The 19,639-nt window shown below is 42.6% G+C and overlaps 1 protein-coding gene across 9 annotated transcripts in view; it reads right to left on the reverse strand.

The window, feature by feature from the left end:
- The window catches only part of SYNRG (synergin gamma), a 361,082-nt gene that overhangs the window by 289,068 nt on the left and 52,375 nt on the right, over nt 1-19,639 (reverse strand). For all 9 annotated transcript variants that reach the window (XM_069226579.1, XM_069226585.1, XM_069226584.1 and 6 more), the window contains 2 exons: nt 15,266-15,371; nt 5,751-5,862 (listed from right to left, as the gene is read on the reverse strand). In XM_069226579.1, the coding sequence (XP_069082680.1) occupies nt 5,751-5,862; nt 15,266-15,371 (218 nt within the window). The remainder of the gene's footprint in view (nt 1-5,750; nt 5,863-15,265; nt 15,372-19,639) is intronic.

Here is a 19,639-nt window from a genome sequence, read left to right on the forward strand (position 1 = left end):
ATATTAGCCAAAGTTGTTGCAATGCGACTGGCCCCACTGGTGCCTGCATTAGTGCATGAGGATCAGAACGGTTTTGTGCTGGGCCGCACAACATCCTTCAACCTGCATAGATTATTTTGTACGCTGCCCGCCGTTGGCCACGAGTGGACTGCCTAGTGATGGACCTAGAGAAAGCATTTGACTTACCTTTTTGTAGTTTTGTCCAAATATTGCTTTGGCCCGCATTTTATGCAACTGGTGAAATGGCTATATATGCTCCCATCAGCTTGAACCAAAATGGGGCATCTCATGTAGCCCTCCATTTGTATGAGGAGAGGCACACGACAGGGGTGTCCTTTATACCATCTGCTCTTTGCTTTGGCAATAGAGCGCTCCTGTGGCATCCCACTGGGTGATGGAAACCATGCAGCCTCTTTATATGCGGACGACCTTCTAGTGTACATTTGAGATATAGTGGTGTTCCCCAGCGATATAATACCATTATTCAATGCGCATGCTAGGATGTCTGGCTTACGAGTAAATTGGGCCAAGTCTTGTGTTTTCCCATTGTAGTCAGCTGTGCTTGCCCCAGACCTCACATCGATAGCCCCTGGCCTAACGTGGCAATCCAGCACCTTCAGATATCTTGGCATACAGGTATATCACGCAGATACTGATCTGTTTGATGGAAATCGGACATGTGCTGTGTCGAACTTGCGTCAGCAGATGGCATTCTGGAAGACGCTGCCACTATCAGTCATGGGTAGGGTAGCCCTTGTTAAAATGATAGCGCTGTTGAGGCTGTTATATTATTTTGTGAACTTACCACTATATGTCCCAGCTTCCTTTTTCCGATCTATGGAGCGAGAGATCTGTAATTTATTCTGGCACACCTCCCACCATAGGGTAGCCCTATCTAGACTTTATCGCCCACTAAATCTGTTCCACTAAAGTTGGTTCTCATCATGACAATTGGTGGACCCGGCCACTGTCCTTCCAGCGTGGACACATTGTAAATTGCTTCTTTATTCCATCCCTGTGCTAAATCAGCCACTCCAGCACCCATGTTACTGAACCTAGCATACTGCTGCTACCATAGGTGCTGTTACCTAACCAGGGACATCACACCCTCTGCGCCAGCTATGCCACTATTAGGGACACCACGCAGCACATGTACCACGACATCTGCAGAACTAGCTGCCTGGCATGAAGCAGGAATATATAGCCTAGGGGATCTCTACACCGACGGCACCCTTCACACTCATTGCACACTGATGGAAGCCACTGGTCTGCACTCAGGTACCTTTCTATTGTAGAGCTCTCTTAGTCATGCCTTGCAATGTGCATGGGGTGACCTCGCAAGGGAACCCCAGGTACATTACACATGACAGTACCTGCATGTAATAAGGGAGGCATTTAATACGCTGGTTGGCGGACTCTTTGCATACACATACATTGGCCCACTTGTGGCCCTCCGAGTGTGATGGGAGGAAGATAGGTGGGGACCTTTCACGGACAAGGAATGGGCGACCATATTAGAAACCCCGATATAAGTCCCACGCAATGTGCGATTTCGCCTCATACAATATTATGTAGTTCAAAGAGCCTATCTCACACCCGAGAAAATTAACAGATATTTTAACCGTATAGATGCTGCTTGCCCGTGCTGTCAAAACCTGGGGGCGGACTTCCTGCACATGGTGTGGTCTTGCCCCACTCTGAGCCACTACTGGTCTTTGATTCTAGCGAGCTTAGCGCACTGTGTAGACTGACCCTTGCCACAGACATGATAGACATGCACTCTGGGATTGTTCCCTAGGGGCAAAAAAACTGAGAGCAACATCCTGTCTTCTGGATCTAGGATTTTTAGTGGCCAAGCGCCTTATCACCCGTAAATGGCGGTCTCCTGAACCGCCAGAACATGAAGCATTGGTGCGATCGCTCACTGTCTGGGCAAGAGCAGAGTGCACAGCTCTTCAGCGCGAGGAAGTGTTGGGACTATGCAAGTACCCTCTTGCGTCACAATGGGAACTAATGTTAACGGACCTCGGCAATCCATTGGTGCCTGCGTTGCTCAATTCTGATCCCCCTACTCTAAGCGATGCAGAATTGTGATAGCATGCATATAATCTAGCATGCCACATATCTGAATACATGGGCAGAACAGATAGACACTCCCTTCAACTTGGAGGCAGATGCATCGCAAGAAAGCCAAATAAACTGCATGTGTGGTGACAACTTGCCGAGGCAGATGCGTCGCAAGAAAGCCAAATAAACTGGATGTGTGGTGACAACTTGCCGAGTACCTATAATCTGTATAAAAACTATACTTATTCTGCATTGTAAGTGCATAGACATGATTTGCCTGCGCCTTTCCCTTCGTGTATGTTTATTATTGTGAATTGAAGTTACACGCAAACACATGGACCACACGTGCCTTTATACTGTACTATGTCAACTTTGAAGTATAAATGCAATAAAGAAATATAGAAAAATTAAAAAATTTAAAAATATGAGGAGTGGTGACTGCATGCAGTTCAAGGGTAGAAACATTACAGGTCCCCAAAATCAATATTCCCGGATTTAAGACTCCTAGTAATGGAACTGAAACCAATAGCACACAACACAGTCCCAATTAATTACCGACTTTCAGAGACCTAGATCCCATAAAAGGCTATTGAAGCTAGCAATTTCAGAGAGAAGCACGCTCTGGACCCATTGGTTCATACCAGTAACTGGGGAAACAGTAGTTTTGGATTAGCATCCTACGTCTGCTTTAAACTATTATAACTCACGAACACAAATATATAATTCAAATGATCCCATCAACGATGACGACTATCACCAGTCAATGGGATATACCCCAAGACTTGGTGTGAAAAGGGAATCCATCATGCACCTCTTGGGCTGCAGTGAAAAGTTGGTATTAGCTCCCATAAAATCAGGTGTTTATACAGAAGTGAAGGCTCACCAACAGGTGCAGTCCTTCAGTCACTCAACTTGTCAGCAATACAGTCACAGATGCTTCTCACAGGAGGACATCTGGGCTGCATAGAACTTGCTGCTCCAGGTCAGTATCTTCCACTCAAGTTATCCGAAATGCAAGTTTTAATTAGATGAGGGATTTTCTTGCTCTTAGTAAGGAGGTAGCCCCTTGGCTTCTAGAGCAGAGGGCAATGCAGCTTCAATTGTTCCAACAGAGCCCAGCATAGGGGCTTTTACAACTCCTAGACTTGATCCTAGTCTTGAAGAGAGCAGAACAACGAAGACCGACATGTTGCACAACTTCTTTTCAAGTCCAGACAAACATGCTGTCTAGTTCTGAAAGACCAATACTAATGGATGGGGACTGGAGGGAGGGAGAGAGGGAGAGAAGGGGAGTGGGAGAGAGAGAGAATAACAGAGAATAAGGGAGACAAAAATAAGAGGTCATGTAGATTTTATCATTAGGGTCTCTCCAATCATAAGATAGCTTTCTATGTACAACATAAATGAGAGGCAACAGATTGTCAGTGGGATGCGAGGACACAAAGATATTATACCAAATAAAGGCATAATATCTATGAAAAAGCTGTCCAGGCAGCAAAACAGGTTTGGGGCACTCATTAACCTCTAACACTGCATACGTCTTACAGGATACAACTGTGGATTCCCTAAACCAGAACAGACAAATTCATGGTTTTACCGAGAAACATTTCAAGTAGGTTGTCACAGACATGAGGCATTCTGGATAGGATCTTCCATATGTTGTTACAATCATCATATCATCAGAGAGGACAATGTTTACATAAACTACCAAGAGTGTAAAACAATACACACAAACGTGACGCCTGCCAAACCTCACCAACATACACAGAGAGAAATAAAGGAACCCAAATCTGGTTCATTGAGTGAATTTTGAGCAGAGAGAATCAATGATAGAGGACAGATGGACTCTAGCCTCTGGAGCAGGAGTAAAAAGCTATATGCCCCTTTCTAGAATCTCTGCTGGACCAAACAAATATCAGCGTCTCCATAGCCCAGTACTTAACAGTCTTCCTTTAAAGTACACTGTGGTTGGACCCCCCCCCTTGTGCTCTGCTGAAGGGGTGTGCAGGAGGGTGGATAACATAAAGGCACATAAAGCCTATACAAGGGGTTACTTATAATGAACTGACCCGTAGAAAGACAAGATCAGACAGCAAAAAAAATGATACAATGTATGCTCAATAGAACTTTTTTCCTTTCATGAGTGGAATTGAGATGGAAATTGACTGTATATTATCTATTCACTACTTTACAGATCTGATACTACATCATGCTTAAACTGAGATTTTGAGATTGCACAGTTCCAAAGGCTTGGTGACGCACACTAAACCGCTCAAAAAGGAAATAACATTTTAAATGTCAACTTCACTCAGCTTTAAAAATCCACAATGGGAACCTGGTTCATTTTATAATCCATGCCTGTAACATGCAACTCCAATAGGAATAATTTGTATTTCTACATATGTTGATTGTTTTGGCAAAGTTCCTAGTCTACTACGAGAGTGCCTGCGACACAGCTTTTTATTCATGTAGTTAGGTTTTTGGTGAAAAAACCTAAATCATTAATGATATTTTCATTCCCCTACAAAACACACAAACATTACATTCTATGCATGCACACTTCAATGTCTTGGACTATAGCTAACAGCAGTAAAGGTGACATGAAAAAATAAGCATTGGCAAAGAAAATAGGCCTCACCTTTGTGATCTAATGCGTTTTGGTAATGCCATAGTGCATCGGCAAGATGCTGTGCAGCATGGCCAAACATAAATAAATAAAAGACACAAAGGAATGACTAGCCACATTAGTTTGTAGGTGCACGCACATGTCATCATGCATGCATGCTTATGTAGTGATTTGGGTGTCTTTTAAAAAAAAAATGATTTACTGATCCAAAGTAGATGGGTAAATACAAAAAGAAAAACAACTAAGAAATTGTACCTGTGCAGAAACACTAAGGCAAAAGGTTCGGCAGCATTTCCCTTGCTGGCCCTCCAAAATAAATAAATAAATAAATTAAAAAAACACTGAGCAGGTGGGGAACCAACTCTGATTGGGTGTGGTGGGAAGCAATGGGAAGCAATGTAGAGCTGGTGCAGCAGAGGAAAAGCAGCAGACGAGGGAGAAGCAACACAGAGAGATGGAGGGGAAGCATGCGAAGGATAACGCAACACTTAGCATTGGGGAGTTTGACAAGGGGAAGAAGCAAACAAGTCAGAGTTTGCAGCACACGAGGGAGACAGCAGGTTGGGCAGTTTTTTGGGGCTGCAGAAGGACTAGAGGGATCAGAGCTGGAAAATTCATACACTCTCATGCAATGGTAGGCCAAACAAAAGTATCCTGAAAGTGAGTAGTGGAAGGGTGGAAGCAAGCCAGCCCGAGAGATGGTAAAGACGCTGTGCTACTCAGAGAGGAACAAACAAAATTCTGGCAAGCTGGGACAGGGAAAGCAATCGAATGTGAAGCAAGAAATTCATAGTTCGAATAAATCCAACCAATGCTAAGCAGAGGGGTGACTGCAAGGTCTTGATAAGCCCACAATAGGTATTTTGCAACCAGAGAGTTGCTCTGTCCGATAGTCTCAACCTAAAAAGATACAACCTCCATAAGAAATTAATTCCACCTTCGTACTGGCACACTGATAGAGAAGCTCTAATTTTGTTTTGTCACGAAAGGGCAGCAAGTATAAAGCAAGACCATACACTAGCACCAAGCTGCAGTACTCAGAATTTCAATATCGTACCTGGCTTTTTTGGATGGGCCACAGGAGTAGGATGCATTTTCGCGTCTCTGGAGAATCCATCCAGGTTACCTTTAATGGCTTCCAATGCATCATCTCTACTTTTCTCACCGGCCTGAAACAGAGATTAAAAAAGAAAGTGCACTGAAAACAAACAATTTTAGCCCACAGCTCTTGAAAAGCTAGGAATCTTCTAAAGTGGTCGGACTTTGTTATGGTTACCGACTAACACAATTGACTAATGGACTCTAGTACAGCAAATAACTTGTTTTGATGATTTGAAATTGTTGTGGTGGGTTTAGCACAAAGTTCAAACACTGATTAAAACTCTGGGGTAACGCCAATTTATCAGGTAACATAAGTAAATCCTGAACTCATGGGACGTATTAAACATCAAACTTTACACAGAAAGGCATTAGTGTGTTTGTATAACCAACTAAAACACAACACATATATAGCTCACAGGAAGAGTGTTCTTTGACTTGCTAATAACGTAGGTCCCATTTTACAAATCATAACAAAAATTCCCCTTCCCCCACCCAAAGAAAAAGTTCATCCACCTCAGCTCCTTCCTGGAAGGTTTCGGAGTGATCCATCAAAAGAGCAGAGAAAAATGGTGGTACCAAAATGCAATTTCCCTGTGCACTTTTCCATAAGACAACTGAACAGTGATATCATGAAAACAGCTGAACAGAAATTACACCAAATGTGGCAGAAAACTAGATCTTGGTGCAGAAAGCATGTTTTTATGATTTGGCGTAATCCATTCAGTAGTTTTTGAGAAACTAAGGTTCAAAAACTTGGTACATTTGGACGGTTTGGTTCCTGGGACTCACATGAGTGTCCAGCAATCACGCAACTTTAAATAGCAGAGGGGTCCGATTGGCTGTGGGGGAACACTGAAAATGGTGTCCTCAAGTATCTGGAGTATATAACCCTAGAAAATTCTACCTCATTCATTCTACAAGTTAGTCAGAATCAAAATTAGAGACCCCAACAGATCTTCCCTCACCTAGAGGGAGTGTGAATGTATTGTATCCCTCTTGCTAGGTATCCAAAACACTATTGGGAAGGTGTCCTGAAAGAACCTAGAGCAATCATGGAAAAGATGTAAGCGCTCATTCGATGCACTCCCTGAAGGGTAAAATGAGGGACAAACCTAATGCTGGCGGTGATGCAGTTCCTACAAGAAAACTGCAGAGTAAACAGTACAGCAGGTTGTGCTAAGTGATGAAAAGAAAAAACTCACATGTTGAGGTCACTTATCTGTTTCTGGCTGAGTGGTCTCCCACTAAAATCTATGTCCATAGAAATTAAAGAGATAACATGCTTAGGTTACAGAGCACTGTGGCTCACAGCTAGTACTGTTGTACTGTGGAATTCTTACTGCCCAATGACTAGGACATATTGTTTGGAGTCATGGGCAACATGTTTTCAAGTCCATTTTGTTAACTGGACAAATATGCTGAACCTCCTGCAGCACAGTCCCTTTGACTGCCAGTTTACTGCACAGAACATGGATCTGTGAAAGAGGACTGTCCATCACTAAAGCAAGATTTGCATCCATAGTTATAAGTCATTTAGACAGCTATTTACAATTCATTAATCCACAGCCTTTACTATTCGGGCGAGCCCTCTAAAGAAATGCAGTGCGATTGGCTTGCATTAATGATGGTAAATCCAGTTTCAAAACCTGTACAGATGTTTGCAGAGGATATTTACCTCCTGACAGAGTGTTGCTAACTACAAGATCTGAGGACTCCTTCAACAAAGATAAATGTGTTATTTGCCAAAATAATCCACAATAAAAGCTAACATCCACTGCGGCTGGATAGTAAAGAGCTCAAGATGCTGCACAAAAAATACGGCAAGATGAAGTTCACAAAAGAATGAAACTGATGGGTGAAGAGGATCAAATATTTTATCATTGTAACAACAAGTGCTAGGAGTTGTATACAATGGAAAAAGCCTGGAAAAAATCTGTCAAAAATAGCAGAAAGCAGCAACATAACTGCCAGCTCCCAGCAGCAACATAACTGGCAGCCTTCAGTTAAGTTTGCACTCTTTGGAAAAAGCAAATGAAGTTTTAAAGCCACTCGAGTGCTGGCTACGGGTTCACACTCCGTGAGATCAGAGAAATAATGGTCAACACTGATGAACATGTATTAATCTATAATAATGAAATTAAGATTTTTCTGGCGAGAATGTACGACTGAATTCATTTGTGTAGGTCTAACAAAAAGAATGAGCCACTTATGATGTTCTCAGCTAATGTGACTCCTGAAGTTCTTGCTACCAAAATAAGATCACAGGATGTAGTAAAATCAGCAGGAACCATTTTAAGAAATGTCCTAAAAGATTTAGATTTTGGAGTTAGTGACTAATTTTGTGATGCCTAGAGCTCCACAAATAATGGGATTCAACAATAATGCCTGATTTTGTTTTTAAAATGTTTACATCATTGTTTAATATCAGCAAAGCAAAACTGTTACAAACTAAAGTTCTTGAGTTCTGAACAGAAGTCAACAACATTGATGATGGCTTTGAAGATTTAAGCAAAGAAGTGGAAGACAATCCCATTAACCGATAGACTTATCCTGTGCAAATGTACTTTCTTTTCCAAATCGAGTTTTATTAATTACATCACGGCAAAAGGAAATCTCTGGTACGCGATGACTGTCCACGCAATCTATGACAAGTGCAAAATGAGAGAGCTAATCACTTCAATAAACAGGATTGGTGTATCAACAAATTATAATGACACAGTACGGAGCAGTAACTTGCTAGCAGCACATGACGTAAAATCTTGTGAATCAGACAGCACACCACTTCCAAGCCACTTTACCAGGAAAGGATTTTTAATTGCTACTCTTGATAATTTTGAAGACAGTTCTTTGTCTGGAAAATCCAGCACACATGATACTGCCATGATGCTTTTCAAGACTGTACGAATGAAGTAGCTGCTGGAAAACAAGCTGTGTCAGCTGTAGGCATAAACAAACAAAGCTGCAAACGTATACACCAATTGCCTTGCCAACGTGTGCAAAATCACTACAAGCCACCAATACATCTCAGTCTACCGGAAAGTTTCAAAGTGGTTAAAGACATGGATCTTCTTCTAGCTGATGCTGCGGTCCGCAAAGCTAATTTAACTGAATTTATCATATCGCTTATTTGGTGCGGACTGAAGGATGAAGAAAAGGGCTTGAATTCATACTCTGATGTCCCAAAATACGTCCCCACTGAAGATGGTTGGATTTTTACCAGTAATACCATCTCCAGTCACAAACTACACAACAGTATACACAACTCCAAAAGAATTTCCAAAATGTGCATGCTCAGCTGGAAGACCAGCCTATCCTGCCTATTTTCTACGATGATCTTTTCTGTATTGTAGTTGACATTTTTATGAGCAATCCAGTAGAATTGGATGATCTTTATCCAATGATGGGTGTTTTCTACATGACAGAAGATGTGTTGCAGTGTGTAGGAAGTTATCTCAGTGGATGTGCCATAGACGATGCATTGAGGCTAGAATCTTTGGAAGCACAACTGTCCAGACATTATTGAGCGGAACTCATTATGTTTGTTTGTTACAAGGTATGCTCATCATTTCTGAGGCTACAGAAACACTGAATTGGAACACTTTCTGAAACAGGAATGACAAACAAGATTTTCCATATCTTATCTCTGAAGTAAACAAGGCACAGGGGACACTTCTTTCAAAAGATATAATGCAAAGTCACACAATGTTCAATACACTAAGTTCAAAAACAGAAAACCAAGTTTGTAGAGTTTGTCAAAGAAAGTGAAGAAAAATCTGAACTTTGCAAGTACTGAGGAAATGTTTTACACATGATAGCTCTAGTGAAAAACTTGGTAAATGCTGATCGGGAAGGTGATTGGGAGTTGCACATGAAGACTGTGGAGACACTGATTACTGTGTTTCCCGAATTCGATTGCATAAATTACCTGAGCTATGAGTTCTGGTAACTGAAAACTGTGAAGAAGCTAGAGGTGGAAAAATCATACCTGTACAGAAAATTCATCCAAAGACATTTTGTGGTGGAAGACAGATAGGGAAGGTTCAATGGTGTGGCTCCAGTTATGAAACTGGAAAAGAGGATCCAGAGATCACAGAAAAGCTCCAAGGGAATTGTTGGTCTGACACGTACAAGTGAATATGTTGCTCAATGACAGCTAGTTTACCACAAAGTCCTTTCTATTTGCAATGTTTTCAGAGAGATGACAAATTCAAAATTAATGGGCCAACGTGAAACTGTTCCTCACCACGAACTTGTGGGAAAGAGAGGATGATCGCATGATCTTCTTCCAGCAAATGCATTATTTGATGGAGATGCTGCAACCAAAACAGTGAAGCACAAACTCTTAAAAGAGCTTGAAGAAAAGAAATGAAAAAACTCACCTGAAGAATTTCAATTTGAAAAGGTGTCCTCATTCAAAACTGGTGTTGTTGTGGACTATATGATCACAATTGTGAATGGTCAAGATTTCATCCATGCAAAACTTCGGAGAGGTCGTTCAGACTCTTCTACAGATATCAAAGTCAGTGTGCACCTTGAAAGAACTGCACATTGTCTCGGACAATTATCTTGAACTATCTGTCAAAGAATGTGAGGGAATCGGACGAATATCTACACATGGAACAATAAACCTTGCTTGCACAAAAATACAGCACCTAAACCTGTGCAACATGATAAATTCTGGTCATCAACATCAAACAAGATGAACTTGGAGATGTTAACTCACCAAAACATCACTGATCAGTGAACACAGACGTTCCAATTATTGCAAGTATAATGACTGTCAGTGAGGAGTTGGAGCCTGCAGAGATATATTCAAAAGGTACGGGCCATATTGTTATTGGCGGAAGGCGACCTTCGTGTTGTGCCACATGTTGAGTGGGCTGTTCAAAATGGTTCCAACTGAGACATTGTACTGTCAAATGAGACCGATATTTTTGTGCTTGTTGCAATGCTCATAAGTAAAGGGTTATCAGTGTTATGAATATGTTATAAACAGGAAAGAAAAAACACTAATTCCTACTTCATATTCTGTACAAGAAACTTGACCTAGAGATGCCCAGTGTTCTTATCAAGGCACATATTCTTACGGTGATGAAACTATGAGCAAAACTGGAACAGAGCTTGGAACTTTAACTGATGAACCTGTGAAGTTTCTGAAAGGATTTGCTGAGACAGACTAATGTGACATTAAAGACGCAGAAAAGTACCTTGTACGTGTGTAGAAAACGAGTTCTGACTGTCACACATTTGACAGTCTTCGGTACAGTGAGTTAAAGAGATCAGTCCCATTAAGTGACCTTCCATCAACGTCATATTTTGTACGTGGACTCATTGAAAGGGCATTTTACTTTATTCAGAGGTTGTGTAAATATTTTGGATTATGCATGTAGAGAAAGATCTGTGTGAATTTGTTCGGGAAGATATTCAAGGGGTTTTAAATCCTACGAAATTTCTAAAGCCTTTACCCACAGAACTTGTAGGTACTTGCAAAACCTGTGCTACAAAAAGATGTGACGGCACCACTCCGGACTGTCGTCTGAACATTTTGTTCGCTCGGACTTACCAAGGTCCACGCCTCTTCCTTACCTGGGGCTGTACATTGATTACTGTCGATTTACACCCCTGGGGACACTTTCCCTGGTACCTACGAACCTTCAATGACTCGGATATACACTTGACACCAGTATTCACAGACTTCCCCGATACGTCTCATACGTACTCCTGGGATTTACCACTCATTTACAGTTTCTGTAGCCTTGATCAAGTCACAGGTGTGACGAAACACGTGTCGGCTGTATCTATTTGGATGTTACTGGCTATACCTATTTGGATTGAACTGTGAAGTGACGACCACAGTCCAATTAAAGGATCTACTGGAACTCAACAAAGGACTCTGCATTACTTACTTTCTGAATTTACTACATTCAATTTGCATATCTATTATAACTGAGCAATACGCTATATGAGTGCGGTGGTTTTCTTTGTTCATTTCATGTTGTGTACTTGATACACTTTACGGTGCCTATTTGGTAGTGGGGCACCTGATCACACGCACCAACCATTTCCCACTCTTTACTACTCACCACTGTGGACAACGTTCTTGATGTGCGATAGATACCATTCACTACCTCCCTTTTATGTTTTCAGTAGTTGGCAGGTGCACTGGAGGAGGGTTAAACACCGGAAAACGCATGACGTATGCATGTCGTTCACAAATGAAATCACGCTAATTTTAAAAAGGCAAGCCCACGAACCAACCAAAGTGATGGGCGTGGTTACAAGCCCGTGGAGAGATAACAACAGGGACAGAGTGCTTTGGTGCTCGACTCTAAAAATGCCTGGGTTTGGTAAGTTTGCACCTGGGACACCTGGGACCAAAAACACAGGTGCTTCCCCCCCCCTTGCAAAAACAGGTAGTTTTGTAATAGATCATTTCGATGTGTGCACATTGTGTTTTGGGGCATTTCCTGTTGCGGGCACTAGGCCTACCCACACAAGTGGGGTACCATTTTTATCAGGAGACATGGAGGAACACTAGGTAGAAGGAAGTTTGTGACTCCCCTCAGATTCCAGAATTTTTAATCACCGAAATGTGAGGAAAAAGTGTTTTTTTGCCAAATTATGAGGTTTGCAAAGGATTGTGGGTAACAGAACCTGGTGAGAGCCCCACAAGTCACCCCATTCGGAATTCCCCTAGGTGTCAAGTTTTCAGTGTCCAGGTTTGCTAGAATTTTTATGTGCCGGCTGAGCTAGAGGTCAAAATCCACAGCTAAGCACTTTGCTCAAAACAAGTCGGTTTTCTTTGGGAAAATGTGATGTGTCCATGTTGTGTTTTGGGGCATTTCCTGTCGTGGGCACTAGGCCTACCCGCACAAATGAGGTACCATTTTTATTGGGAGACTTGCGGGGGGATGCTGGATGGAAGGACATTTGTGGCTCCCCTCAGATTCCAGAACCTTCCATCACCGAAATATGAGGAAAATAGGTTTTTTTGGCCAAATGTTGCGGTTTGCAAAGGATTCTGGGTAATAGAACCTGGTGAGAGCCCCATAAGTCACCCCATTCCAAATTCCCCTAGGTCTCTAGTTTTCAGAAATGTCCAGGTTTAGTAGCTTTCCCTAGGTGCCAGCTGAGCTAGAGGCCAAAATCCACAGCTAGGCACTTTCCAAAAACACATCCGATTTCAATGTAAAAATGTGATGTCTCCCTTTTGCGTTTCCTGTCGCGGGCATTAGGCCTACCCACACAAGTGAGGTACTATTTTTATCAGGAGACTTGGGGGAACACAGAATAGTAGAACAAGTCTTATTGCCCCTTGTCTTTCTCTACATTAATTCCTTCCAAATATAAGACAGTGTGTAAAAAAAAACATCTGATTGAGAAATGCCCTGTAATTCACATGCTAGTACAGGACCACCGGAATTCAGAGATGTGTAAATAACCACTGCTTCTCAACACCTTATCTTGTGCCCATTTTGGAAATACAAAGGTTTCCTTGATACCTATTTTTCACTCTTTATATTTCACCAAATGAATTGCTGTATACCCGGTATACAATGAAAACCCAATGAAAGGTGCAGTTCCTTTATTGGCTCTGCGTACCTAGGGTTCTTGATGAACCTACAAGCCAATATATATTCCCGCAACCAGAAGAGTCCAGCAGACGTAACGGTATATTGCTTTTCAAAATCTGACATCGCAGGAAAAAGTTACAGACTAAAACATGGAGAGAAATGGCTTTTTTCACCTGCATTTCTATTTATTTTTTTCTTTTTTTTTTTACTTCAGCTGTTATTTCCTGGAGGAAAACCTTGGAGGATCTGCACAATGACCTCTTGCTGGATTCAGAATTCTGTCTACTTTTCAGAAATGTTTAGCTGTCTGGGATCCAGCATTGGTTTCACACCCATTTCTGTCACTAACTGAAAGGAGGATAAAAGCACAAAAATAGTACAAATGGGGTATGTCGCAGTAAAATGCAAATATTGAATTGAAAAATGTGGTTTTCTGATTCAAGTCTGCCTGTTCCTGAAAGCTAGGAAGATGGTGATTTTAGCACCGTAAACACTTGTTGATGCCATTTTCAGGGAAATAACCACGAGCCTTCTTCTGCAACCCTTTTTTCCCCATTGTTTAAAAAAAAAAAAAAAGTTTGTTGTATTTTGGCTAATTTCTTGGTCTCCTCCAGGGGAACCCACAAACTCTGGGTACCTCTAGAATCCCTAGGATGTTGAAAACAAATTTGGCGTGGGTAGCTTATGTGGACAAAAAGTTATGAGGGCCTAAGCGCGAACTGCCCCAAGTAGCCAAAAAAAGGCCTGGCACCTGTGGGGGGGAAAGGCCTGGCAGCGTAGGGGGTGAAAGTACATGAGATTCAGAGATTTGAAGACAGCAGAAAGGAAAACACCAGCAAACACACTGGGAAACAACAGACATAAAGGCCTTTTGATAAATTAGGACTTTGTGATCAATACTGTTGGAGAGTTGTGTCTGAAAGAATCAACCAAAAACCATCAACATTTGTGAAAATATTCTAGTGTATACACATTTATTGTCATTAAGAAAATCTGCAAAAAATAAGCACCATGCGTTATCTTGTTTTGAGACTTCTTTTGAACAGGATGCAAAATTTAAAAGTCTAATGAGAGCCAGGAGGGCATTCCGAAATGGTGATCATTCATGAAAATGAACAGCTTGGGCTAGAATGCTGTGCTACTACATTAAGGCTTGAGTTGGAAATAAATGATGCACTATGGCGATGGGACGCAACTTCACACAACTTTAGCATTACCATGATATGTGAGACAAGATGTAGCACAGTGTCTAAGGTAACACCCAGAGAGTCACGGTTAGTGGTGACAATCACTAAAGAAAGCCTCAGGGTTGATAGTGGATTGGACTAATATTTGAAAGTTCTTTTTCTGATCAGGTGAGAAGAGAAGGCACTCATTTTTCAGTGGATTTAGGCTTAGGCTCATTTGGGCCATTCACAATCTTGGTAAGATAAGTGATTAGAGTGTGTTAGCTGTTATTAGTTTGATCCTTAAATACAGCCGAGCATGGTCTGTGAGAAGAGATCAAAAGCTTCACCAAAATGGCCCCCAAAGGTCCAAGAATAAAGGGAACAATTCAGACCCCTCAGATACAACAAATAGAACTGGAGTGGGTTTCTAAGGAGAAAGTTTCCAATCTTTACAAATTGGAACCGGTTTCTTGACAGGAATTGAACCACTTTAGTGACGTTGTCATTGCTGCTATACTGTGCTGCCGATGCCCACTCCTTTCTGCCAGGCACTCGTAGGATGAACTGACTTTATCCCTGGCAACTGAACATCCTATTGTCTGCCAGAAATAAGAAACCTGCTTGACCAAGTATTCAATGACTGCTACAGTTGCCACATTGCTAGTAAACACGTTCATAACAGAGAAGTGCAGAAACAAAAGTAGAGAACACTTATAATTCAAAAATACCTTGGGCTTCACACTGCTTAAGAGTCGTAACTTCTGCTTTTGCTCTTCAAATTGGCGTCGTTTTCTATCCTCCTCCAACATTTTTTGCTGCTGTTCAAACCGTTTCCTGGAGTAGATGATAAGGTATACAAAATTAGGATGCCAATACCTGTCATTCATTAGTTTTATTTGTACATGTGCTGGCTGCACTGAACAGCTAGTAAAAATTAAGAAAAATGAAACTGACACTCCATGAACAATGGCATGCAAATGCTCAGGGACTAGGTTTTTAGTGTCTATGGTGTCTTCAAGTGGCTATAACAGACATGTGTGTCACTTTGAAAGAAAACTAAAAGACAGAGCACTTTTCTACAATGCCATCTGCAGCATAGTACAGGGAGTGCCCTCTCCAAATTCCCCTTTTAAAATATCGATCATTATCCGACAGCAATCCTCACTGGCAATTAAGCTGCTTTACCGTTTGTACAGTAAATAGATTGAAATCTGTCTTAAACATTAACTGGCACATGGTGACAACCTCTCAAACTAGTTCCACATCAAATCATGACTTTACGAAAACTCAGTCAAAATCGAATACCAAAAAATGTATTGAGGACAACCTCCGACACGCATATATGATGCAAAGCCCTGTCTCCCCTCCCTGCAATAGTGCCCAGAAGCTGTCCAATGGGTCTTTCCAAGTGAAGAATGGCATGCCCTGTACCAATCTTTACAAGACTGTTGCAACCGTTGCTAAACCTCTTTTTAGTTTTACTACAAATCTCTATCATCGATCACAAATGTAATGGTCTACTGACACTTTAATATGCTTTTCAACCCAACCAAAAGTTACTCATTCTAGCCAACTCAGAACGGAGTTGCCCTGATCTCAGCTGTGAGCGTTTAACTCACCAACCCAACTTTGTATTTAATGAGTCTAGTTACTTTAAGGGATAATTAAAAAATGTTGGGCTGCTTGTTGGACATTCATAGAGATTTGATCACTTAGGAATGCAGTGGTTTCCATTACAATAGTATAATACCATGTAGTTTTGTAGATAATTTTCCTACAGGTATAAACTCCATCTCATACCCTAAATTATTTCAAGCCTTACGTCAAGCACGATTCTCTAACAAACATTCAAAATAACATGCATATGTAAAGCACACATTCATCCCATAGGACATATTGGTCAAGAATAACAGATATTTACTGTTACCCAACCTCAAGATATAACTTTGTAAATGTTAGTCCCATCCAAAGTGAGAAAATGAACAAAACAAACCATGCCTTCCTATTTTAAAAGGCAACTTGACTTCTTCAGCAGGAAGTTGTCATAACCCGAATAGTATCAGATAAAGAGTGAAAGCCAAGCACAAATTCTGAGGCTGAGAATAATTTCTGGTTAGCGTCTACCATTTCCAATGGCACGTTTGCATAATTATATGCTTGACAGCGTAGAATGACTGTCCCAAATGGAGGCTGCTGAAGCGGGGATTTAGGGCCAGCTGTACGACCGAGTTTTGCGACTCGCAATAGCGACTCATTTACGAGTCGGAAATTATTTAACCAAACATTTTAGAGCCCTGATCTATCTTTATTGGTTAAGTGCATTTCTTACTTTCTCGTTTGTGTTTTGACATGTGGTTGTATATTTGCATTTTTCTTCTTCATGCCCTCTTAACTCTTATCTACCGTTTAAGATTCATCACAGAGGAAGTTCCCATGTTGCAAGGCTGGAGGAGGCACATGTTTGCAGTCAGAACCGTGGTGGAACTGTGGTGTGAGTCAGGGCTTACATTTTCTTTTAGGGGTCAGAATGACCTCCCTTTGTTGTGGGTCTTCAGTGAGAGATGTAGGATGTTTCGCCTTAGTTTATACTGCTCCTTTGCTGCGCTTAGGTGTTCAAGTTGTTCTTTGCAAAGTGGCAGGCAGCATTCACCAGTCCGAAAACTGATCTAACAGTTTCTGGAACGGTCCAATGCTTCAGAATGTCATTAGGAGCAACAAATGTAACAAAATGCCACAATGAGGTGTCAGGAGTAGGGACACCATATTACAAAAAGCGTTCCTGAAACTGCAGCATTCCCTTTAAGTGTACTGTGCTAGTGAAGTTGTTCCTCCTCAGCTGCATACTAAAGCACAATCGTTTCAAAGAGCTGCCCAACAACAGTTTGTTCTTCTTCAACAAAGGGTTAGTATATATTTTCTTACATTTCACTTTTAAAATGTATCATGTTGCAGTGCATTTACGGAGAACCTGTTAGAGGTCAGTCACGTTTTTATTGCAAAGGGTTAAACTGAAGTGAAATCCTGACTGTGAATTAGCAAAACAATTTATTCTGAAGAATCTGGTTAAACCACAGCTGTCAGTGTGGTAAGCTTGAATCTGCATAACACAAACTAGTTGAGCTACTCCAGAAACAGTTTAGTAAACTTAGTTCAACACTGTATAAACAATGGTCGCTAAAGTGCCCAGTATAAAGAAAATGAGGTTAGGCACCTAGGATATAGGAAAGATGCTGCAAAAGGACCAGAGGTGAGGCTTCAAAGTCACTAATCAAGTTAGGAATGACTGGATGTAAGGAAATGCCTCCTTGGCATGGTTGCCCCCTGACTTTTTGCCTTTGCTGATGCTATGTTTACAATTGAAAGTGTGCTGAGGCCTGCTAACCAGGCCCCAGCACCAGTGTTCTTTCCCTAACCTGTACTTTTGTATCCACAATTGGCAGACCCTGGCATCCAGATAAGTCCCTTGTAACTGGTACTTCTAGTACCAAGGGCCCTGATGCCAAGGAAGGTCTCTAAGGGCTGCAGCATGTCTTATGCCACCCTGGAGACCTCTCACTCTGCACAGACACACTGCTTGCCAGCTTGTGTGTGCTAGTGAGGACAAAACGAGTAAGTCGACATGGCACTCCCCTCAGGGTGCCATGCCAGCCTCTCACTGCCTATGCAGTATAGGTAAGACACCCCTCTAGCAGGCCTTACAGCCCTAAGGCAGGGTGCACTATACCATAGGTGAGGGTACCAGTGCATGAGCATGGTACCCCTACAGTGTCTAAATAAAACCTTAGACATTGTAAGTGCAGGGTAGCCATAAGAGTATATGGTCTGGGAGTATGTCAAACACGAACTCCACAGCACCATAATGGCTACACTGAAAACTGGGAAGTTTGGTATCAAACTTCTCAGCACAATAAATGCACACTGATGCCAGTGTACATTTTATTGTAAAATACACCACAGAGGGCACCTTAGAGGTGCCCCCTGAAACTTAACCGACTATCTGTGTAGGCTGACTAGTTTTAGCAGCCTGCCACAAACCGAGACATGTTGCTGGCCCCATGGGGAGAGTGCCTTTGTCACTCTGAGGCCAGTAACAAAGCCTGCACTGGGTGGAGATGCTAACACCTCTCCCAGGCAGGAATTGTCACACCTGGCGGTGAGCCTCAAAGGCTCACCTCCTTTGTGCCAACCCAGCAGGACACTCCAGCTAGTGGAGTTGCCCGCCCCCTCCGGCCAGGCCCCACTTTTGGCGGCAAGGCCGGAGAAAATAATGAGAATAACAAGGAGGAGTCACTGGCCAGTCAGGACAGCCCCTAAGGTGTCCTGAGCTAAGGTGACTCTAACTTTTAGAAATCCTCCATCTTGCAGATGGAGGATTCCCCCAATAGGGTTAGGATTGTGACCCCCTCCCCTTGGGAGGAGGCACAAAGAGGGTGTACCCACCCTCAGGGCTAGTAGCCATTGGCTACTAACCCCCCAGACCTAAACACGCCCTTAAATTTAGTATTTAAGGGCTACCCTGAACCCTAGAAAATTAGATTCCTGCAACTACAAGAAGAAGGACTGCCTAGCTGAAAACCCCTGCAGCGGAAGACCAGAAGACGACAACTGCCTTGGCTCCAGAAACTCACCGGCCTGTCTCCTGCCTTCCAAAGATCCTGCTCCAGCGACGCCTTCCAAAGGGACCAGCGACCTCGACATCCTCTGAGGACTGCCCCTGCTTCGAAAAGACAAGAAACTCCCGAGGACAGCGGACCTGCTCCAAAGAAAAGCTGCAACTTTGTTTCCAGCAGCTTTAAAGAACCCTGCAAGCTCCCCGCAAGAAGCGTGAGACTTGCCACACTGCACCCGGCGACCCCGACTCGGCTGGTGGCGATCCAACACCTCAGGAGGGACCCCAGGACTACTCTGATACTGTGAGTACCAAAACCTGTCCCCCCTGAGCCCCCACAGCGCCGCCTGCAGAGGGAATCCCGAGGCTTCCCCTGACCGCGACTCTTTGAACCTAAAGTCCCGACGCCTGGGAGAGACCCTGCACCCGCAGCCCCCAGGACCTGAAGGACCGGACTTTCACTGGAGGAGTGACCCCCAGGAGTCCCTCTCCC

Source organism: Pleurodeles waltl, chromosome 3_2 (assembly GCF_031143425.1).
Source record: "Pleurodeles waltl isolate 20211129_DDA chromosome 3_2, aPleWal1.hap1.20221129, whole genome shotgun sequence".
Taxonomy (NCBI): Eukaryota; Metazoa; Chordata; class Amphibia; order Caudata; family Salamandridae; genus Pleurodeles; species Pleurodeles waltl.